At 43.3% G+C, this 22,403-nt stretch overlaps 1 protein-coding gene across 1 annotated transcript in view; it reads left to right on the top strand.

Moving 5' to 3' along the window:
- IRX4 (iroquois homeobox 4) overlaps positions 1-21,968 on the top strand; it is a 105,707-nt gene extending 83,739 nt beyond the window's left edge. The window contains exons 5-6 of the mRNA XM_078685728.1: positions 14,617-14,930; positions 20,505-21,968. Of these exons, the coding sequence (XP_078541854.1) occupies positions 14,617-14,930; positions 20,505-21,265 (1,075 nt within the window). The 3' untranslated portion in view covers positions 21,266-21,968. The remainder of the gene's footprint in view (positions 1-14,616; positions 14,931-20,504) is intronic.
- Positions 21,969-22,403: the final 435 nt, after the last annotated feature.

Below are 22,403 nucleotides of genomic sequence, written 5' to 3'. Positions count from 1 at the left end.
AAAGCACCATTTCCATGAAAAGTTGGTTTAAGGGGAACCATAGGAGAGACAATTTCATTTGCCAGAGTTAATTGTAGACTCAAAGTTGACTCATTTAAACAGTCCCCACTTTGGGAGTGGGTACAATGGGTGATATTTACATCATTTTCATCTGTTAGTCCACATATATTTTTTCCATTATGGGGGCAGAGCGTCGAATTAAAGTCGCCTCCCCAGATAATTTCAGGGTTTTTTCCTTGATATCTAATATTAAAGTCTAAAAGGTAGGTACGAATTTCCTTGAAAATAACAATCAACTGCATTGGAGATAAATTGTTGTAGAAATTTACTATCAGGATGGGGTCCGTATTATTTGCATCAATTTGGATTATCTGGTAGTTGGGCTAGTTTTTTAGGGCCGTGATTTTTCGGAATTTAATTACATTTGTAATATACACCACTAAGCCTCCTTTTGCGCGACCCGCAGGAGATGGAATAGCAGGAGAGAAATAGGTTTTATAACCATTTAAATGGGCAGGAGAAACTGCCCATGTTTCTAGTAAGCAAATGAGGTCATAATCCCGTACAAATGTAAACCACTCGCCCATATTGACCTTTGTATTAAGGCCAGCAATATTCCAATAGAGCATTTTAATCGTGGCCCCTCTCCCTCTGGGTACAGCAAGTGGGGAAGTTGTAAAACAACTAAGAGCATCATTGCCTTGAATTGGATTAGAATGGGAAGCCAAGGTAAGCGTGGGATGAATATTATGAGGGGGTGACTAAAGAACGGGCTCAGATGATAGTGTGGACAGGGAAGCTGTGTTGATCCGTTTTTGGGGAGTCGTAATTAATAATTAAATCTAAAGTCATTAAAGGATGGATTGTTTTCCTGGGTACACTTGAGGATATAATTGAAGGCAAGGTCTGTAAAGGGGTAGGGGAATAAACCCCACTAGTTGTTTCATTTCGTCCCAGAGCAGACCCTTGATCGAGAGTTGGTGGTCAATCGATTTCTTCAAGAGCAGATAACTGGTTAAACCTGTTTAAAGTAATTACTGAGCCATTTCCGTGTCCCCTGTGATTTACTGTCGGTTTATAAAAATATCCCAAAGGAACAGCCATGATGGTTGGATCAAATGCGGAAATGAGCTCTTTGTTATTTGAAAGTGAACGGACCATTCGTGGGGACCTAAAGTTTATGACGATACAATCGCCATATATTGTTTTCTGCGAGGAATCCAACCATCCCACCCTGCGAACCATAAGAATTTCATTAACATTGCAGGGATTAAAACGCTTGTATTTTGTTAGCCAATCTACTACTTTGTTTCAGGGCAATGACCAGGTTTCAGTTTGGGCTTGTTTCAGAGGAGGGACCCCCGTGAGGATTAGAACGTAGGGACATGATGCTGGGGGGAGATCTAGGGTTATTGGGTTTTGTAGAAACATGGTAGTGGTTTGATTATCCTTATTTAATAAGTCATGTCTATTATTATGCTCTGCTCTGGTGGTGGCCGTTTGCAGTTTGGGCCCAGTGTTACGATTTTTCATGATTTCTGAGTTTGAAACTCTTGTTGTGTCCGTCGTGGAGTCCTGAGTACGGTGGCTAAGATCTACATTTCGTATAGGTGCATTTGCCCTTCCCTCTTGGGCTGAGATTTGATTCATAGTTGATAGTTTATATGACTCAATATCCTCTATTAATTCATCCAGCTTGCCCTCTATTATACTGAATCTCTCGTTAATAAGGGTTCTCACCAATGTCATCATAGCCTTAGTGTGTTCTTCTAAGAGACCCTTGATAAGCATTTCAAAAGCAGAGTTGGGAGTAGTTATGCTTTTAGCAGGGGCCTTAATGGGATGGAGGTGTTGTTCTGGTTGAAGGGAATCAACCACCTCTATTTGTAGTCTGAGGAGTGCATTTCCCTAGTTATTGATTTTTGGGGAGCCTTTTTTTCCCATTATCCTGCCCCTTGTTACCCTTTCTCTTTGAGCATGGGATTGGCCCCTTCTTTGTTTTCTGTTGGTTTCGGGTTTGAGGACCTACTCTTTCCGAGATGGGGTTTTCAACTTCTCCAACATAGTTTTCGGGGGGGGGGGATAAGGGTTGGGTGTTCGAAATGATAGTTCTTTGTTGATTTTGACCCTCAGTGTTATTGAGGTCGTATTTTCTTCCCCCCTAGTTAAAGGGAACAGTGTTGGGTCAAGCAAAAGCCTCTGTTCCGTTAGCTGGATCTCATGGCTGAGTAGTGATTCGGCTCTAACCAAGAAGGCGTCAAGGGTCTCCACTGTGCTCTTTCGTTTATCCATCTTAGTTTTACTAGTTTTACTAGTGTTAGGAAGGGTACCCAATCTAGGCACTGAGAAAGCTTATGAACAGAAGACAGGGGTTCTTGTCTACAGGGGTCGATTGGGTCCCGATAAACCAGAAAATTGAACTCGTAGCAAAGAACTGACGGACACAGACGGGCCCGCCCTTGGCCCGGCCTTCGCCCGGCGCACGTCCCGCGGGCATACCCAGAAATATAGGCTATGAGTGGCAGGGGGAGGAGCGCGGTGTTGTTAGGTACGGGGCTCCTGGGTGTTGTAGTCCCGAGTTGTGCTCCCACTCTCCCTCAGGCTAGGTACAAGTTGTGGCAAGAGTCCTGTTCTCTCCAAAGTGAAAACCGCTACAGTCTGCAGTCCCAAAAGCAGCTCGCTGTACACAAAATTCCATTTAGCTAACAGGTCTCCACATTTTTCTTCAAAGCAGGATACTATGCTGCATATTATGTGCAGGAATTTATCGCCTCCTTTAGTCCTTTAATTCACCAGCTTATGGCTACAAAACACAGGTGGCTCTGCCATCGGGCCATCTTATGTCTCTTAAAAAATCTTGTGTCTCAAAACAATATCAGGCTCACCGAAAATGCCACCCTCCTACCTTCATCCAGACTTGAATCACTTTTAGCCTTCAATACCTCAAAGCTTCTTGGATTCACTGCCCTTCACCGTTTCTCTGCGCTCAAAGCCTCCACTGGGCAGCTGCTGTCAAGCAGAAACGATGGAGAAAGACAAGGGGCGGGCGAAGCCTCCACACTCCGTGTAGCCCTCAGCGGTCAGCTATGAGGGATATTTGGAATCGAAGCAAGCACCTAGTCAAACGGCGTCATACACTCAGACCCGCACCATCTTACGCAGTCCCCGTCACCGAAAGCCACCGATTCCTGCGCCTAGACCATATCACACAATACCAGGAGGCGGCCGCAACAGCAGCCGTTCCACGGAGGCAGCGCTGGGTCTAGAAAGCCCGATGAGAGTTTTTCAGCCGCAGCTCTCAATCCACTCGCGGCACGCCAAACCAGCAAGCCACCATCAGCAGGGGGGGAGGAGCATCACCCGGAACTACCAGCAGCAGTAGTGCAACACGCTCCTCAAGACCCAGGACGGTAGAAATCTAACTACAATTTAACAGTGGTCAATTGATTCTTTGTCTTCCATACTTTGATAAATGTGCCCCTTTTCCCCAAGCACATTTTTAGTAATAGTATGAAATGGTACCCTTAATATTATGAAAAGTACCCTTTTTTTGCCACAGAGATTTACGGTAAAATTACTCATTTAACCAGTTCAGTCAGTGGCTATTTTGCCTGACCGCAAAGGAAGAATTCAGCAGAGCTTGATTCATAGACATCATTTACCAAGTTGTGAGCATGCACATTGAGATTAAAAGCACTTTTTAGGCATGGTTGCTTCTGCAAAGAAATGTGCAAGCCCACAGTTTGAGCTGCACGTGGCCTCCTCACTGACAGGGCAGAATATTCCATACCAACATGTTTTCCTGGGGGCTGTTCCAAGGGCCTGACAGGTGTAGAGCCAGAGCTATTCGATATTGATGAAGGGACGTGTCAGGCATTTCCTTGCTTTCTTCTCAATATCTTGTTTCCTTCACAAGATGTTGCGACTACCCCTTCAGTGGTGGTCCTGTAGGCCTCCCAAAAAGGGGAAGAATAATGTGGACAGTGGACAAACATGTTCACTGTATGCATGTCTATGCACATTCCTCGTATTCCTGGTACCAACTCTTATACTTTAGTTTCCAAACTCAGTCAATGAATTGCTGCAAAGTACTTTCTACTGCTAACAAGGTCATCAAGTGTCATCTTCGAATGTGTTACCACTATATGCTTGTAGTCGGTATTCGTGTTTTGAAACCGGAACACAGTCGCAAAATAATAATACATACGATTCTGATTATGTATTTGGAAGGGATGCCCCTTCCAAATACCAAATAGGGTTTTGGTTGCAAACCCAAATTGCAATTCGGTAATGTGCAAAAAAGCTTACTACATCTGCCCCTAAGTTCCACCAGGATAAGGTAATATTGAGCACTTCCTTGACCTTTATGTCGAAGGTGTTGGCTTAATTCCACCTGCACGTAGCGATTTCCGTTTCCACCTTTTATTGCACACCTGAATACTTTCTTAGCTGAAGAAATAATGCACAACATTTAATTAAGATGTGTTTTGACTTTTTATCTTGATTGAACTTGGCCTTTGCTTTCTAAAGAACTATTTGTCACACTTATATGTAATGATATTGGCTGAGCAATCCTTTGATATTGATATTGATATTGATATTGGCTATCACAATCATTTCTACATGGATTAAAATCATGATGCTGCAACATTGTGCATAGTACATGCTACCATCCACTGTTAGGCACTCCATCAGAGCAAAGTGGTTTCCATAGATTTATCCAGGAAAGTGTCTATTAACAGGATGTGTAAGTCTCTTAAGGATGTTACTTCACATCAATGCTTAAATTGGACAATCAGTACTCTGGGAATCTTATATCAACTCATACATTTAGTTTTGAAAAACTCTGCCACACAAAAATTGGCAACAAGGAGAAATGTTACAGTAAATCTGTTTTGGCTTAATTGGTTGCAAAGGCTACATTTTATTTTATGGAGTTAAGACACCTGCTGTAGAGAGCATTCTGTGCCCGGTTAAGCCCAGTGAAAAACAACAATGGTAAGATATATCTGGTGGTTAATGCACTTTCTGGAGAGCTCTTTATTTGTCTAGGGGGTCATTAGGATGTCAGACAGACTTTCATCCATCTGCCATCCAATAGTATGTGGGACCGCCCGCCTACGAAGCGGCGGTCCCATAGAGCAAATTAGGATGCGACCACTACCATGGCGGTCGCATCGCCCGTGTTTTGCATTGTGGCGAGGATGCTGCGCTCTGCAGCACTTGCCGCAAGCCAAAACAGACACCCCACACATATCCTTGCACTACGTGGCAGGCACCATGCGGTGCCTACCACATGGTGTAGGGATACGTAGGGGCCGCTAAAGGCCCAGAGATCCTTCGGCCATCATAATGAGGCCCAAAGTCCTATTAGTACAGACAACCTCAAGCACTGTATTACATTTTAAATCCTGACTTTCTGTTTTTTTCCGTCCATGCAATCTTAACATATAATCCCTACCAGTAAGGACGAACAACGACTCTTGCTCCTTGAAACCCTCATTGGCTTATGTAAGATTCTGTACATTGATTTAAACACTTATATGATTTATTATTAGCATCAGGCCAGGTCAAGAAAATCTCTATTCAGTAAAAAATACACCATAAAAGAGTGTATTCAAAATTAATTTAAAAAAACAAAATAAAATCACTAATAAAATCATCATACTTTAAATGGGATACATACCCCCTCACTACTTTCACGTATACTACTAAAAAGAAAAACAACTAAAAACAATGCTAAATAGACAATTCTGCTTGGAAAATACACAAACAATTCCAGCAGCATAGCCGCACCTATTTCCTAATATGGTTTCAAACAGATTGACAAGACATACACCCAGTTGATTCATCCCTATTAGCCCAAATGTACTAAACATAGTATCTACAGATAAAGAGGCATCCAACTTTCAATGTTTACCAATGCACAATGCTAATGCCAGGTGACTTTTACTTACCCACTAGCATGCGCAGCTGAGCTGCAGCTGCAATGAATCTGTAGAATGTATGACACACCATTTCAAATTGCAGCAGCTGAAGATGATAGAACGCTTCTCTACATGCCCAAATATTGAGGCTTCTTAGCAAGGGCATTAAGATGTTCTTCCTCTGATCCCTGTATAAGCTACAGAAAAGGAAAAAGTGCAACTGGGACATTGCTGAACTGCACAGGCAGTGAATAAGAGATCTACTATGATAGGCCTCAGAGGGGTAGGATACCCACAAATAGGCCATGTTAAGTCTAAATCTTACCAGCTACAACATCTGGTGCCTTGGTACCTGATACAGGTATGGTTCCATGCTGATGGTCATGATCAGCAGAAAATATACTGTCACTGACCTCTTTCCAAGATCAGTGGCCACTCTTTCCCTTGCTAATAGGCCCAATAATTCCTTCTTGATTAAAGATCCAATAGATTAGCTGGCATTTTTTGGGTTATCATACAAGTCTAGCCTTCCAATTGAACAAAATTGTGCTTTCACACAGACCAGCAAACTGATGTTTTGGACTTTGGCTAAACTCAAAGAGTCAGCTATTACAATTTGACTGAGTAGAGCTTCAGGACTAGGCCAAACTGAGAGCCATAGCAAAGTTGGTGCTACGTTTATAAGATCTCCTAGACAGTGGAGGCCTAATTCTTCGTGGCATATAAAGTCTGGGGCGCTAGTTGATAATAAAAGCAGACTGTGTAGAAAATTATTTTCACTAATTTGCAACTGAGCAAAATTGCAGTTTCTTCAGGTTTGCGCACCAAAGAAGCCAATCGAAATGCATCTTGCCTTGTAAATTGTAATTACTTCTTCCAGTGGTGATGATCCCAGTTTCGAAGCAATCTTGAACAAGGAGGCAATAGTCTGCTAAAGTTGCACAGATATTTCCAGGAGCTGACATCAAATAGGATCCCTCAGTCATAACGGTGGGAAAGCATTGTAGTCAGGTGCCACTAACCAGGAGGAAACTAGTCTTACTTAACGGGCAACCACACACCATGGAGAATGATTTTGTTTTGTTGGTGGACAGTCTCACGTCATCCAGGAACACAACAAATCTGTACAACAGCCTTTGGAGGTCCAACCCAGTTCTTGACATAAGAACACAATCATCAGTGTAAATCAGAACTGGGAGCCTCCTGGCTCCCACCCTTGGTCCAATGTCCAGCAAATATGTGTCAAGATCATTTATATAAAAACTACATAGGAAGTAGGCACCTCTGCTTGACGGCCCTCCTGACCTTGTTTGGGGGAGTGCAGTATTCTTTGGGACCAAACCTCATGAGCCCTTTGTGTCCTCATGGAGCTTGGAAAGCAGATGAACGATCTTAGGGTCCGCTTCCTTTGCCAGCAGCATCCTCTACAGCCTACTATCAAAGGCTGCACTGAGGTCCATGATGCAAGGTAGAGATTAATGTATAATGGGTGCATGTGGTATAAAACACTTGAATACCCTACATTGGAATGAGTAGCACTACATAAAGAAATTAGTCAGTGCTGTATAAATTGTTATTTGGGTAAATACTCATACAGAATAATACATCTGACCTTCTTACAGTGCATGTATATATCATACATGAAGGAAGTGACCAAAGACAAAAGCTTGCCTATATATTGAAGTTCTTTTGAGTAGTTGTGAAGAGATAATACGCTGTGTTCCTTTGTTGCCCTTCCATGGTGTCTAGGTGTTAGGCTCAATATAGCTCCTAGCCTTGATTTTATGTGAAAAGAAGGGTCGCTGGCCCTTTAAATTTAGCAGGAGTTTTAGGCCTTGCTGGAATCTAAAGTAAGAAAGCCCTATTGCTGCCTGCACTTTGCTAGTGTGAGCAGAAAGTGGACACTGCTGACTTGTGTCCTGGTATTGGCAAATTACACTGGGACCCATCCAGAGTATTTCACTGGGGCTAGAGGGTCCCCGATCTGGCTAAATAATAGATGCCGGATTTTGGATTCAGTGGGTTCCCCCTTCATTCCAGCACTTTCTTACATTCATTCTGCGGGCACTAGTGGCTAGTTCCGCAGCAACCACAGCACCAAAACTGCCCTCATCGCCGCCACCGAGGACATCAGGATCCTACTTGACAACGGCAAAACCGTGTCCCTCATCCTCCTGGACCTGTCAGCCGCGTTCGACACAGTCTGCTACTGCTCACTAAGAGCATGCCTCCACGACGCCAGAATCCAAGAGAAGGCCCTGAACTGGACCACCTCCTTCCCCTCCAGAAAACCCAGAGCACCGGCCTTCCGCTCAAAAGCCACCAAGGTCATCTGCGGCGTTCCCCAAGGCTCATCCCTCAGCTCAACGTCTACATGGCACCACTCGCCCACGTCACCCAACAACACGATCATAACATTATCTCCTATGCCGACGACTCCCAGCTTATACTCTCGCTCACCAAGGACTGCCACACCGCCAAAACCAACCTCCACAAAGGAATGAAAGCCATCACCTACTGGATGAGGAACAGCCACCTGAAGCTGAACTCGGACAAGACGGAGGTCCTCATCCTCGGTTCCGCCCCCTCGGCCTGGGACTACTCCTGGTCGGTGACGGCACTAGAGCACCCCCTACCCCCACCGACCACGCACGTAACCTGGGGATCATCCTCGATTCCACACTCTCCATGACAAAGCAGGTCAACGCCATCCCCTCCTCCTGATTCAACAACCTTCGCATGCTTCGCAGGATCTTCAAGTGGATCCCCACCGAAACTAGAAGGACAGACACCCAGGCCCCCGTCAGCTGCAGACTGGACTACGGCAACACACTCTACGCCGGAGCCCCAGCCAAATTCCTGAAACGACTACAAGCATCCAGAACGCCTCTGCACGCCTGATCCTCGACATCCCCTGCCGCAGCCACATCACATCCCACCTGAAAGACCTGCACTGGCTTCCCATCAACAAGAGGGTAACCTTCAAGCTCCTCACCCACACACACAAAGCACTCCACAACAGATGTACGTCATTACGACGCACACTTTTACAACGCGTTCCATTACAACGCGGTTGTAACAACGCAAGTCATTACAACGACTTGCGTTGGGGGGGCGCAAATTAAAAAAATTTAATTTACTATTCCAACACCAGTCCCCGTGGATAGTAGGGAAGGTGTTGGGATAGTAAATTAAATGATTTACTATCCTTGAGCGCCCCCCAGCGCAATTCGTTGTAACAACTTTCGTTGTTATGACCGCGTCGTAATGGAATGGCGTTGTAATAGTTTCGTTGTAAACGTCGCATACCCTCCACAACACCGGACCAGTGTACCTCAGCAGCTGACTCAGCCTCTACACCCCCGCCCGCCAGCTCCACTCCGCAGACCACACCGTCGCCACCGTCCCCCGCTTCCAAAGAGTGACCGCCTGACGGCAGATCATTTTCCCACCTCGCCGCCAAGACGTGGAACACCCTCCCCATCCACCTACGGCAGACCAAAGACCTCCTAACCTTCATGAGACTCCTCAAGACCTGTTTCTTTGAACAGTAGCAGCTCCCCCCCCCCCCCAGTACCTTGAGACCCTCACGGGTATGTAGTGCGCTTTACAAATACTGTGATTCATTGATTTATTGAATGCGAAATTATGTGAATCAGAATTTAAATTTTATGTTTCTAAAACCATTTTTGGTCACAGATAAATTGAATTTATGTTATCAAAAATGTTTATGAGTTGGGTACATGTTTCCTGACTAAGAATGGGGTAGTCACATACCTTTAATGAGTACCCCTCCCTCACACACAGAACTTTTAATCATAAACAAATAATTGGGCCAAAAGGAGAACTGGCTGTACAAATGTTGTTCAGCCTGGATTCAGCTATTTAATAAAGTATTTCACCTTCTCCCAATATTTTATTTTGGCTTCTGTGAGCTGCATGGTGTAGGGACGAAGTCCTACTGAAACAAGTAGGTATTGACCTCACACTTCTGATTTGGGGAGGCTTTTCCTCACTCCCCTTTTAAAAGGGTGTAAATGAAACTCTTACAACAACCCTTGTTCCTGCCTGAGTTGGTCTTTGGGGCTGTGCAGTACACATACTCAGGCAGGAACAAGGGTTGTTGTAAGAGTTTCATTTACACCCTTTTGTGCTTGGCTTTTTTCTCTGTGTGTAATGTATTTTCTACGCCTATAGCACATTTTTAATAAGTGCAAATCCATTTTATGATTTAGACAATGTGCCTAAGCCAAAAAAAATGTTTCTTTGCCGTTGTAGGTTGACATCTATTTTGTAAATCTGGTACCTATCTTCTGAGCCAATTAGCTTGTTTGAGTCAATGTATTATTTTTAAGTACTGCGTACACACTCATGCACTTAAGTAAAATTAACACTATTCAGTCAATTTCTGAAGTGTCAGTCTCAAACATGGATGGACAACATGTGAATTAGAGAGCTGTGACTAGTGTTCCACAAGAGGCAAGTCCCATATCCACAAATTGGGACCTATATTCTGTGCTGCCATATCCTAGTGTCTAACAAAGTATCTGACTAATTCCAGAAACGTAATCATGCATTATGTCCCACTTCCCATTAGGATGTGGGGATGCGGGGGCTGACATTAGTAGGCTCTTGGCCCTAACCAACTTGTAAGAAAGGGGGCACAGTGGAAGGGGGCCTTAGAGTATCTATCGTCTAAACTGACAATTATTTGCATTTGTATCCCCAAATGATTGAGTAAAAGCTAAATAATGTATGATAATTTTCACAGAGAGAAAGATTAACATTTGTCATCAAAATTGTTGGAACATTTTGTGGAAAAAGTATTGTAGATGTTCGGCAGACTCAATTTAAGTAATATATTTAAAAAAAATAAATAAATAAAAAAAAAAATAAGACTCAATTAAGCAAAAACCGTAATACCATCTACAGTGATTACACCAACTTTCGCCAACCTGAGAAAAGGCATAGCTGCCCAACTGGGCTATGCGCATATCTTGTTTGGTGTAAATTGGATCATTCGCGTGTCAAGTAATATGTGCCCAAAAAAACATATATATATATATATATATTGAAATCATATTGCATTTTTAAACGTGACTTATAACGTTATCGTTCTTGTTCAAGACGACGAGAGGCAAAGACGGTGAAAAAAAGATTTTCATTTTTATTGATGAAAGTGATGAAAAGTTATAAGCAGCTGGAGCAACTTTGAAACCATCATGGAACTATGGTGTATGAACTGCAACCCTGCTTTCAGAAATACATTTCTGTGACAAAACAAAAAGTCTTTGGGTGTGAGAACGCTAAAGTTGCACTGCAAATTTTGAAATACGGAATGTATGGTAGCTAAGGAAGCTACCCTAGCTTAAATCTCTGCATGCACTACTCATGCCTTCAAGCCTGATATCACAGATGAATGCACCGTAAAGTTTATTCCAATCCTATGGACAGTGCCAGGTAAGAGAGAGATGAAAAGCATGCAGACAGAGAAAAATTGAGAAGGAGAAAGACATAGGGGTAGACAGGAAGAAATTATGGCTTCCACAGCTAAGGAAGGACATATTTATATGTACATAAATAGATTTTAAAGAAAAGTCGAAATATAAAAAGGAAAGAAAAAAGGGGAGCTAGAAATGAAAAAGGGGAATGAAGGGTGATATGAATCTGATGCTATATACAGGGGTCTTAACTACCAGTAAACAGAGTTACTTCTGCAGCTGCATGGCCCAGGTTGCAGGCTGGATGCAGAGAAACTGTCTCAAGCTGAACTCGGATAAAAAAAGAGGTTCTGCTTTTTGGAGAGGATACCTCCTTCTGAGATGCATCCTGGTGGCCCTCAGAGTTAGGCACCTTACCGAGACCAGTGCAGAAGGCAAGAAATCTGGGTGTCATCTTTGACACCAAACTATGTTTTTCTAAACAAATCAATGCTGTGATCTCCGCAGCTTTTTTTATACTGACGGTTCTTAAGAAAATCCTGCCATTCATTAGGTTTTATCTACAGAAGACGGTGATGATGGCACTCATCTTCTCGAAGATAGATTATTGCAATGTCCTGTATTTAGGCACCTCTAAATATCTGATAAAAAAGCTCCAGTCTCTGTAAAATGCAGCAGCAAGAACATTATTGGAGGTCCCTAAATGTTGCCAATCTCTCATCTAATGCACGCCTTCACTGGCTGCCAGTGGAAAATAGGATTTTATTTAAGGCCCTTTGCATTATCCACAAGGCCCTTCACAGAACCAGGCCGACCTTTTTTCAGGATCGGTTCTACTGGTACATTCCTTGTAGGAACCTTAAATCGAGGTCTGCGCATATGATCACCGTCCCAAGAATAAGCAAAGCAAAGTGGGGTGGAACAATTCCCTTGTACCGCGGAGGGAAGCTATGGAACTTCTTACCTTTTGCCTTATGCTCGCGACCCGTTTTGCAGCTATTCAGAAAACAGTTGAAGACCTGGTTGTTTTCTTTATAGGTCATTAGCTACACCAGTTATGACCTCAGGCAGTAGGTCTTCTGGTTTTGATCCGTATAGCGCTGACACCTTCGGGTATTGCGCCCTCTATAAAATTATTTAATTCATTCATTCAAATCACTTCATAACTTAGCTTATGTTTAAGTACACATGGTGTCATATTTTTTTTTTTATTCTTGTATATGCCAACAACGTATTTTGCCAGTGTTACACAATTTTTTTTTGGTTTATCATGTTTGCACTGTCAATGTTAACCCTCTGGTAAAGACGGGCCTCCACCCACAAATAGGAAACAAAGCTAGCCATTCAAAATACTAACAAGCAAAGACTACTGATAATTTAACTCAAACAATCAGAATACTGTTTTTGCTGAAGATTAATTGAATGGATTATGTGCATTCATAAGCACTATCTTTTTTTATGGTGAGTATGCAAAATGGGTTTCAGTCCTGCAGGATATTGTTAATACTTGATGCAGCAAGTTTCCAATTGAACTAAGATCATCATAGGTATGATTATCTTTTGGTATCTTAGACTATGACTTACTTATAAGAGGAATTCGAAACCTAGAATTCTAATATGAATGGAGATGTATGTTTCTTTTTAACCTGAGCAATGTTTTCCCTGACGAAGTGAAAATCCAAAGAATAAAGCCGCAACAGAACGTGTTGGCAAATTTCAGGCAAATCCCAGAAGATAACACATGGTCTTTGTAAGAAAGTAATTATTTTTCGGGGAAACCTCATAAAAAGAACTATGAAACACTATTTAGCTTTTAATTTACGAATAGGTTGCTCACCTCAATTGGTATTTTCACATATATTGCATACAATGTTAGGGTTTGGACAATGACCTGTGCGGTAGGGATGTGCTAAATGTGCTTCATTATGTACATTTATAGTACTATTATGCATAATTGCGTGAAATGCATATCCATCCTTTAGCACTGTTTTCTAGTGCAAAATGCATCATTATGATAATTTTCAACATGATTCTGCAGTTTCTTCTAAATAATATTGCAAAAAAAAAAGCACTGAGAGGAAAATCCTCTCACATTCTGTTGCTTACATGCGTTTGCGGCAAATTTTTACTTTGAATGGCACATCCTTGTATATCGTGCTGTAATGGCGTAATTTAGGGGATTTTTACATATCAGGACTCGTGCGAATCTTTCTGAAATTACATGAGTTACGCAGGCGTTATTAAAATCTCACCAGGCCCACCCCTGAAGTCACATTGCCAGTCAGAAACTATAGCTGATCTCTCTTTTTTATAAAATCAGAAAACAGACTTCATCTGGGACAGAATCCTGATGAACAGTGCACAAAGTATAGAATTTGGACAGCGCTGCATGGCCATACAGAGGTGTACAAACCTCAGTAGTGTAATATAGCATATATCTCCTGAAATCAACTAACTAGTTATCTTGTGGCTCTGACCACGAACAGGCCCCTCCAAGTCACATCAACATATTTTTTTCCAAACTCTGCGTGAAGAGGCCTCCTCTCCTCGTGTCAGACCTGAAAGGGCCTTTTACCTTTGCTATGTTTATTAGTTTCAAAAACTGCGCAGAAACCACTTAAGCCGTTTCAACCTTTTAAGCCCACTGGGCGCAGCTGACCTTTCCTCTGTTGATGCGCATTAAATATTCAAGCAGAGCCGGTGTCTCCAGCGCTACCTTCATACAATTTCATCAGCAGTAGGGTGAAAGATGTCTAATAAAGGGACAGCAGGAAAATATTTATATTACCAGTCATACCCCGAGGCCCCTCAAACCTTCTGTTGATGAAAAAAATGTTTTGAAACGGTAGAAAACAGAGATTTTTTTTACATTGGGCTTCATGTTAACCTTGCATGCAACAAAGTATATTACATCCAACATCCTTCACGTTCCATAACGCAAAAAATAGAGTCTTTGTAATGTTTTTTTTTTGTTCTTTATGGAATAATGCATTTTATCTTTGTTGGCAAAGAAATTCCTGCCCTAGTAGATTTGTTGTTGATTGAAAAACAGGTGTTGTTGTGTGGTTGACTCGTGTTATGCTTTAACATCTATAAAATCTGTGTTTCAGTGTCTTATGTCTGTGTTCAGCTGGGTTGATTTCACATGCTTAATCATGTATGCATGAAATCACAGATTTCTTCTTGTCGATCTGGCCTTGTGTGACTGTACGTTGTTTGATAGGCATGTCTTATTCTCTCCACCTGAGGTATGGCAGCATGGATGGAAGTACAAGGAGAAAGAATGCCACCCGAGAAACCACCAGCACCCTGAAGGCCTGGCTGCAGGAACACCGCAAGAACCCCTACCCCACCAAGGGCGAGAAGATCATGCTGGCCATCATCACCAAGATGACCCTCACCCAGGTCTCCACCTGGTTCGCCAACGCCCGGCGGCGGCTCAAGAAGGAGAACAAGATGACCTGGCCCCCGCGGAACAAATGCTCAGATGAGAAGAGGCCCTACGAGGAAGACGAGGATGACTCGCAAGAAGATACCATAAAGAATGAGAAAATGCACAACGGTAAGTCACCCTCCACACCTCTAATAACAGCATTACTGGTGTGGATTATCATCTTTAAATAGTAATGCTGGCAAACATCCTTGCCATTCCTGTACATGATGAGGACATGAAAACTTCCTTTGAAGAAGAATATCTCAGTGGACAATTTCGTATATAGACCTCCTGCATGGGTCATGAGAGAGGTGGGCAAGCCAGGAAGTGGATAGGGAGAGCCTTGCCCATGATAGCGAAAGCAGGAGCCATTAAATATTTAGTATGGAAACAACGCAACAACCATTGTGTAAAAATATGATATACACTTAAAAAAAAAATGTGTGTTCTTTGACACTAGGAATTGGAATGTTTATCAGAATATGTTACTCACTACATGGAGTGACATTGATTAAAAGTGTGCTTCTAAACACGAACTTAGAATCCTTGATGAACTCCCACATTCCTGACAACGATGCCATGAGAGAGTCAAGAGGCGTTAATTGTCAAATGCCCATTGCCCATGCCCAATATTTCTGAATGGAGGAACATCGTGGTTAATCAAACATTTTCGAAGTTTTCGATTAGGCACATCCTGAGCTGCACTATTTCAAGGTGTTCTCAAATGTGATGATCGTGGAAAATAATACACAGTGAATTGACCAAGATCACACAATGTGGTTAAACATGGAACCCAGGATTTGAACCCTAGGTTTCTTTGTTCTCCATTGTGCAATTTAGCCTCTGCATTGCTATTTTCTCTTCATTTCCGTTGAGCAACAGTGACATTTGCTTTCAGTCTGATTCTATCAGGAGCTAAGTAGTGTAATGTGTTAAACAAACACTCTGATGAATCTTAAATCGTTCTGAAACAAAAAATGGCATATTTACTAAAAAAAACTGTAGCGCAACAAGATGCAGCAACCGACGTTGCTGCACTGTGTTGCACTAGGCATGGAGAACATCACAGAGCCACATCTACTAAGTTATGATGCAGCAGCACTTTTCCCGAGAGCTAATGCCCAAACAGGCTGTCTAGAGCTACGAAAAACACAAAACTGTGAACTATATTACAAAGTATTATGTGTAGGCTGTTTACAACTGTTCCCTCTTCTGATGTTTGCTATGCTGTGCAGCACACATGCAATGTGTGAAAAGATAGGGGAAACAAAACCATGTCCCCCATGTTAGAGTCTGCCACAAAAAAAACACTTTTTTAATGCAAACTCACTCTCTACCGACTTTAGTAGATATGGCTTTAAACATAACAATTAAAAAAAAAACATTGGCGGTAGCATTGGAATGCCTATGTACCACTCATGGGATGCTACTTTGACACAAAGTAAAGAAAATCAGTGCAGATAACTATTTGTGTTATTTTAGGGCAACTCTCCAGCACACACTAAGAAAAGTTGCACTGGGAATAAATACTTTATCAAGATTTTCCAACGATTGACATCATTTTGCATGGCTTTGCACCAGTGCAAAGACTTGCTAAATCTGTTCTGGGCTCTTTCTAAATAAAATAACAAAGTTAATGGTAGCTGGGCACTGTTGTATGTTAATGTCATAGACTTCCTCTGACTTTACAAACAAAAAGATTTCAGGAGTGGTCTCAACATCTCAGTGATGGCCAAGTCAAGTCAAGCTTTATTCGACTGTTATTTTTTAACAATCATAAAAGCAATAAAATAAACCATTTTGCAATAAAATCCATGAATTAAAAAGCAAAACAATTACAATACACAGTACAGTTTGCTTATTTAAGATTACTTACATAGTGAAGGCAATTACACATATTAGCAAAAAAAGAGGATCCCTCATTTGGCTGTCTTGTTCCTACAAGACTTCCGTCTGACATGTGGAAGTGGAAAGCTCAGTTGCAGATACTTTCTCATACAGTGTTCTGAGTTTGAAGTACCAAAACATTTACGCTCAAACTCACCCTTTTGAAAAGGTATGCCTGTATCTATGTACCTTCGCGCTTGGCAATTTTTGTGTTTAAAAAACACTGCCTTAGGCACAGTAAAGCACAATGTCTGGGATACCTGGCTGTCTGTTTCTTGATACGCCAGGCCCCATGGTCAGGGTCAGATATTCAATCTAAGATAGACTGAAGCATTGTGTAGCCATGCTCACGTATTGCCTGCCCCGTCCACCTAACAGGTAAGGTAAAAGGTGGCTACAAGGGAATTAATTCAATAAATTTCAGATATATGGTATAATTTGGTCCATTAAACAATTGGAACCTGTGTATCCATAGGATTACTTAAATCATTACTCAAGTATTTCTTTTAAAGAGCAATCGAATGGCAGAAGAAAAGAGACACACAGCAGTAGAGGTTATATTGAAAATCAATTATATTGATATAAATCACAAAGTAAATTGGTGGGGACAGATGGAACAAAACTAATAAAAAGTCATGGAAAGCGATGTGTTAGCATCTTATCAACAGTCCATCACATTAACATCAGCTCTCTGGATATTAGCGTCTATCCAGAGACGGCTAACCCGAGTGATACCGGAGTACTTTATCCACTAATTTTCAAGGATTTCTTCTACCTTTTTGGCATACAATAACAAATTTCTTCAAATTGCCATTTCAAAAACCTCGTCAGAATAGAGGAACCAACTCAGAGCCTTCTGAAAGATCTACTTCACAAGGTGCCCATCTCCAAAGAGGGGCTTCACATTGTGTATATACCCAAGGGGTTTTTATCCGATGAAAATATAGTCCTGATGATGGTCTTACAGACGTCAGCTTACAAGACCGAAACGTCGACATAAAGCATCAACTCCACATCTATCTTGTACAAAGAAGGATATCAAGTTTCATTTATGATTCTGTTTTCCTTATCATTTTATGGAGCTGATGTTAATGTGATGGACTGTTGATAAGATGCTAACACATCGCTTTCCATGACTTTTTATTAGTTTTGTTCCATCTGTCCCCACCAATTTACTTTGTGATTTATATCAATATAATTGATTTTCAATATAACCTCTACTGCTGTGTGTCTCTTTTCTTCTGCCATTCGATTGCTCTTTAAAAGAAATACTTGAGTAATGATTTAAGTAATCCTATGGCTACACAGGTTCCAATTGTTTAATGGACCAAATTATACCATATATCTGAAATTTATTGAATTAATTCCCTTGTAGCCACCTTTTACCTTACCGATTGAATGCCCGAGCCTACAAGGGTTGATTGGGTTCCCCACGTTTTTTGACATCGTCCACCTAACAGGCATAATTCTGGGGTGAAGAAGCCCTCTTGGATGAATAGATGCTGGAAAGAGGTTTCTGTGTATGTTATCACAGGGATGTTTATTTTGTTCTTCACATTTTGTATGGCATACAGTTCCCCCTTGCCGGGCTTTATAGGGATTTTACAAATGAATGTTGAGTTTTCGTGGCAAACAGAGGACGAAGTCTGAAGGCTAACTTCCAGTCGACTTGCAGGAGCTTGTTTATGTTTACTATGTGGTAATTTATGCCTTATTAAGCCTGTTTACAAATTACAGCATCGCTCTCCCACCCCCTCCACCCCCACTGTAATGTAAAGATAATCAAGAGTTTAGGAATGCCATGTTTAAGGTGCAGTATGTAGATTCCTTTTGAACACTTTTCTCAGATTTCAAGAAATGTGGTTTTTGCATGTGGGTCCTTCCAGAATGAACCACAATCAGCCCGGAGCCAGTAATGGCCCAGACTTGGGTCCTGTGCTCCCAGTGCCCTAGTATTCAAGTTCCACAGCGCTGACGACCTTTCTAGCCAGGCCGAAACTGGTCTGGGCGTCTCGTGCTCCCCTCTGGAAGGGGCCTGAGCTGGCTGTTTGGAATGGACTATTCACAAGAGGTGCAAGGTCAGTACTGACTTGCATTAGGCACGTCTATGTCCACGGTCCACAGAGGGTAAAAAGAACAATGATGATGATGATGATGATGATAAAAATTTATAATGCGCATAAACAATAACCCGCAGGTATCAAGGCGCCTAACAATACAATCAAATTAAAACAGATGTCCTTACACATAGGCTTCTCGAAAGAAGTGAGTTTTTAAAACATTGCGGAAATTCTGTAGAGATGGAAGAGATCTCAAATCAAGCGGAAGGTCATTCCACCATTTGGGGGCTAGCGTCGAAAAAGCCCTGCCACCCCATTTGGCTCTTCGTACACGCGGGGCTTTAAGGAGCAATTTCCCGGAGGAACGCAGGCTCCTACCAGGGGTATAGTGGGAAATGATAGACCCGATACCTGTATCGCTATTTTTAGCGATGGCTCTGTAGGTCATACATAGCACTTTGAACCGGATTCGAAATTCCACCGGTAACCAATGCAGCGATTTCCTGGCCGCAGTAGCTGAGGAGCGCCTGGGAATGTCCAGAACAAATCTGGCTATAGCGTTTTGGACCATCTGCAAGCGCTGTAAGTGGCTCCGGTTTAGCCCAGCATACAGCGCATTGCAGTAATCCAAACGAGAGCCAATCAATGCAACAGCAATTTGCTTTCTTGCCTGCAGGGAAAGATATTTCCTGATCCTTCGCAGGGTGTGGATCAGGCCCCAACAGGTAGAGACAGTTCTGCTCACCTGAGCGCCCATGTCAAGGGCTGGATCTAACATCACCCCAAGGTTCTTAGCAGACGTTGTGGGGGAGGGACATATTCCTAGTGAGTCAGGCCACCAAAGGGCTGACCAGATGTTTTCTTTTCCCCCAAACACCAATACCTCAGTCTTCTCCCCATTCAGTTTAAGAGAGTTCTGAATCATCCAGTGACCAACCGCCTCCATACAGGATCTAAACTTGGAGGCGGTAAGCACAATGGGCTGTAATGCTACCCAAAGTGATTACCAGTGATTTAGACTATTTGCAAGCATTCTTCCCATCTCCTCATTTGTGTCTGTCTTCCACACTGACAGCTGCCCCTGGAAGCAGGCATTGTTACATCTCATCTCAGCTGTAATAACATAGTACAGACGAGTATTAACATGGTTTTCTTACTACCGGTGGATAGTGATCTGATGTCACTACCAATGTGTAAAAAGAAAGTAAGAGGCAGATTTGTATACGTTTAGTACAAAGATATCTACAGGTTTTAGTATAGCTGTTGTGGCATTCCTAATTATGTTTCATAAGTTTACTTGTTTTGACACCGAAATTGCTTGGTACATCCTTCGAATTAGACAGGCTGGGACTATCTGATCGACATGTATCTCAAATATTTTAGACACATCCAGAAGCATTTTTACTAGTGGACATGCATTAAAAGAGAGTTTTTGGGCTTGAGGAGACAGCCACAGCGATCATAGCAGAATTGTTTCTCATACATATTAATATGAAACTATTCTCTACAGTGTGTGCAGTGTTTAAAGGCATCTTTGCACATGTTTCAGCGTTTGCAGTGCCAACATTTGGGGACAGCAGTAAGTACATATGGGTAGCAGGAAGATAGAGCAAGTAATTCTTAAGTTGAGTGATATTTTAGGATGAAAGGGGGTGTTATAATGCAGCAGTTAGCCAACTGCCATGGGCTATCCTCGTTGTCATGTAAATGCTACAGCCAGGTTAAGGTAAATGGTTGCTTCTTCTTTCCTCAACAGATGAGAACAACAGCCACGAAGACAAGGAGCTGGAGCTGAGTGACCTGGACGACTTTGACGCCATGGAGTCGGAGAGCTCCGAGTGCGAACTCAAGCAACCCTTCCACCACCAGCAGCACATGGAAGGGGCGCCCCTGAGGTCCGCAGACTGCGCTGGCGAGCACTGCAAGGAGGGAGCCCTGAGCATGGCCGCCATCATGGAGCCCGAGCTGGCACGCGCCAAACACTGCCTGAAGGGCGAGGACTGCGAGCAGGAGATGCTGGGCCCCCGGCCCAGGCCCTGCGAGTCCAAACTGTGCTTCCAGCAGCAGGGCCCGCAGACACTGGACAGCAAACCCCGCATCTGGTCCCTGGCGCACACAGCCACCTCCCTGAACCAGGCCGAGTACCCGTCCTGCATGCTGAAGCGCCAGGGCGCGTCGTCCTCCTCCTCGTCCTCCTCGTCCTCTTCCTCCTCAGCAGTGTCCACCCCAGTGCCCACGACGGACCGGCGCCAGGACTCCCCGGTCACCAGCCTCAGAAACTGGGTGGACGGCGTGTTCCACGACCCTCTCTTCCGGCACAGTACTCTAAGCCAGGCCTTGGGCAGCGGAACGGTGTCCTGGGTGGCATCCAAGGGAGGCCTCCTGGAGCCAGGAACCACGGGGAGGCCCCTGTCGGGCCCGGCCATCAAAGGACAGCTCACAGGCCTAGGCCACCCAGACACGGGCAAGGATTACCTGGCCTTCCCCAAGCCTGGGGGAAAGATGTACTGCTCCTAACAGCACTCCCACCCATGCCAAGGAACTCTGCCCACTAGAGGCCACGGCCTGTTGTACTGCTGCCAAGGAACTCTGCCCACAGGAGGCCACGGCCTGTTGTACTGCTGCCAAGGAACTCTGCCCACAGGAGGCCACGGTCTGTTGTACTGCTGCCAAGGAACTCTGCCCACAAAGGGCACAGCCTACTGTGCTACTGCCAAGGAACTCTGCCCACAAAAGGGCACAGCCTACTGTGCTACTGCCAAGGAACTCTGCTCACGGAGGCCAAGGTCCATTTTATATTAAAACCTCCGTTTCAGATTGTTAGTGGGTTTATTATAAATGGAACGTTAATAGTAAGTTTCTTGTGGGCCAAAGGGGACTGACACATCGTTTCCCGTGTTGGGTCATTTTCACTTGCCTGCAGTCGTGAAATCTATAATTCATATATTTAAGTCCATGTCTAATTGCAGGACTGCGGAAACGTGGCAGCCAGGAGTTTACAACAGCAGGACGATTTCATTCAGGAATCTGACTTTTTAAAAGCATGCCAGTTTATGAAGAACCTCCCTTTCCCCACCCCATTCTTGGCGTTTTTGTTCTGTCCCGATTTATTTGTTGGTATTTATTTCACGAGAAGCACTTCTACCGAGTTCACACTATTGCACACACGTGGATGGAGACAAATATGTTGATGTTCGCTCCAATAAAGTGTCTGTTTTCAGAGGCTGCCCGAGTTGTGATTGGAGCCCAGTTTGGGGCGCAGGGGTCAGCGTGCAATCTAAAGGCCCACCAGCACAATATCTGCTCTGTGTTTCATTCTTGAACTGTATTCGGGGAAATAAAAGTCAATTTCGCTGCATTTAGAAGTCCGGCATGTGGAATACACAGACAGCAAACGAAAACAAAGTTACCCATGCAATTAATCTATACATTTCTTGTTAACCCAATTTTGTTATTTAGATGACGCGCATTGATGTGTGTAAACAGTATTACGTGTGCAAAGAAATGATAACTAAATGGTTCTGTGCGTTTTGGCCGGAGGGTCCGGAACCTTGGAGACCGCAGTGTAATTGGGTATAAAGGAGCCAGGCGTGCGCCTTGTAGGCCTCTGCGCTGGGAGTGTCCCTCGGTGTCATTAGTGTCAGTGATGGTGTCT

Source organism: Lissotriton helveticus, chromosome 4_1 (assembly GCF_964261635.1).
Source record: "Lissotriton helveticus chromosome 4_1, aLisHel1.1, whole genome shotgun sequence".
Classification (NCBI taxonomy): Eukaryota; Metazoa; Chordata; class Amphibia; order Caudata; family Salamandridae; genus Lissotriton; species Lissotriton helveticus.
Note: the sequence above shows the minus strand (reverse complement) of the source record. Positions and strands in the feature narration are given on the sequence as shown.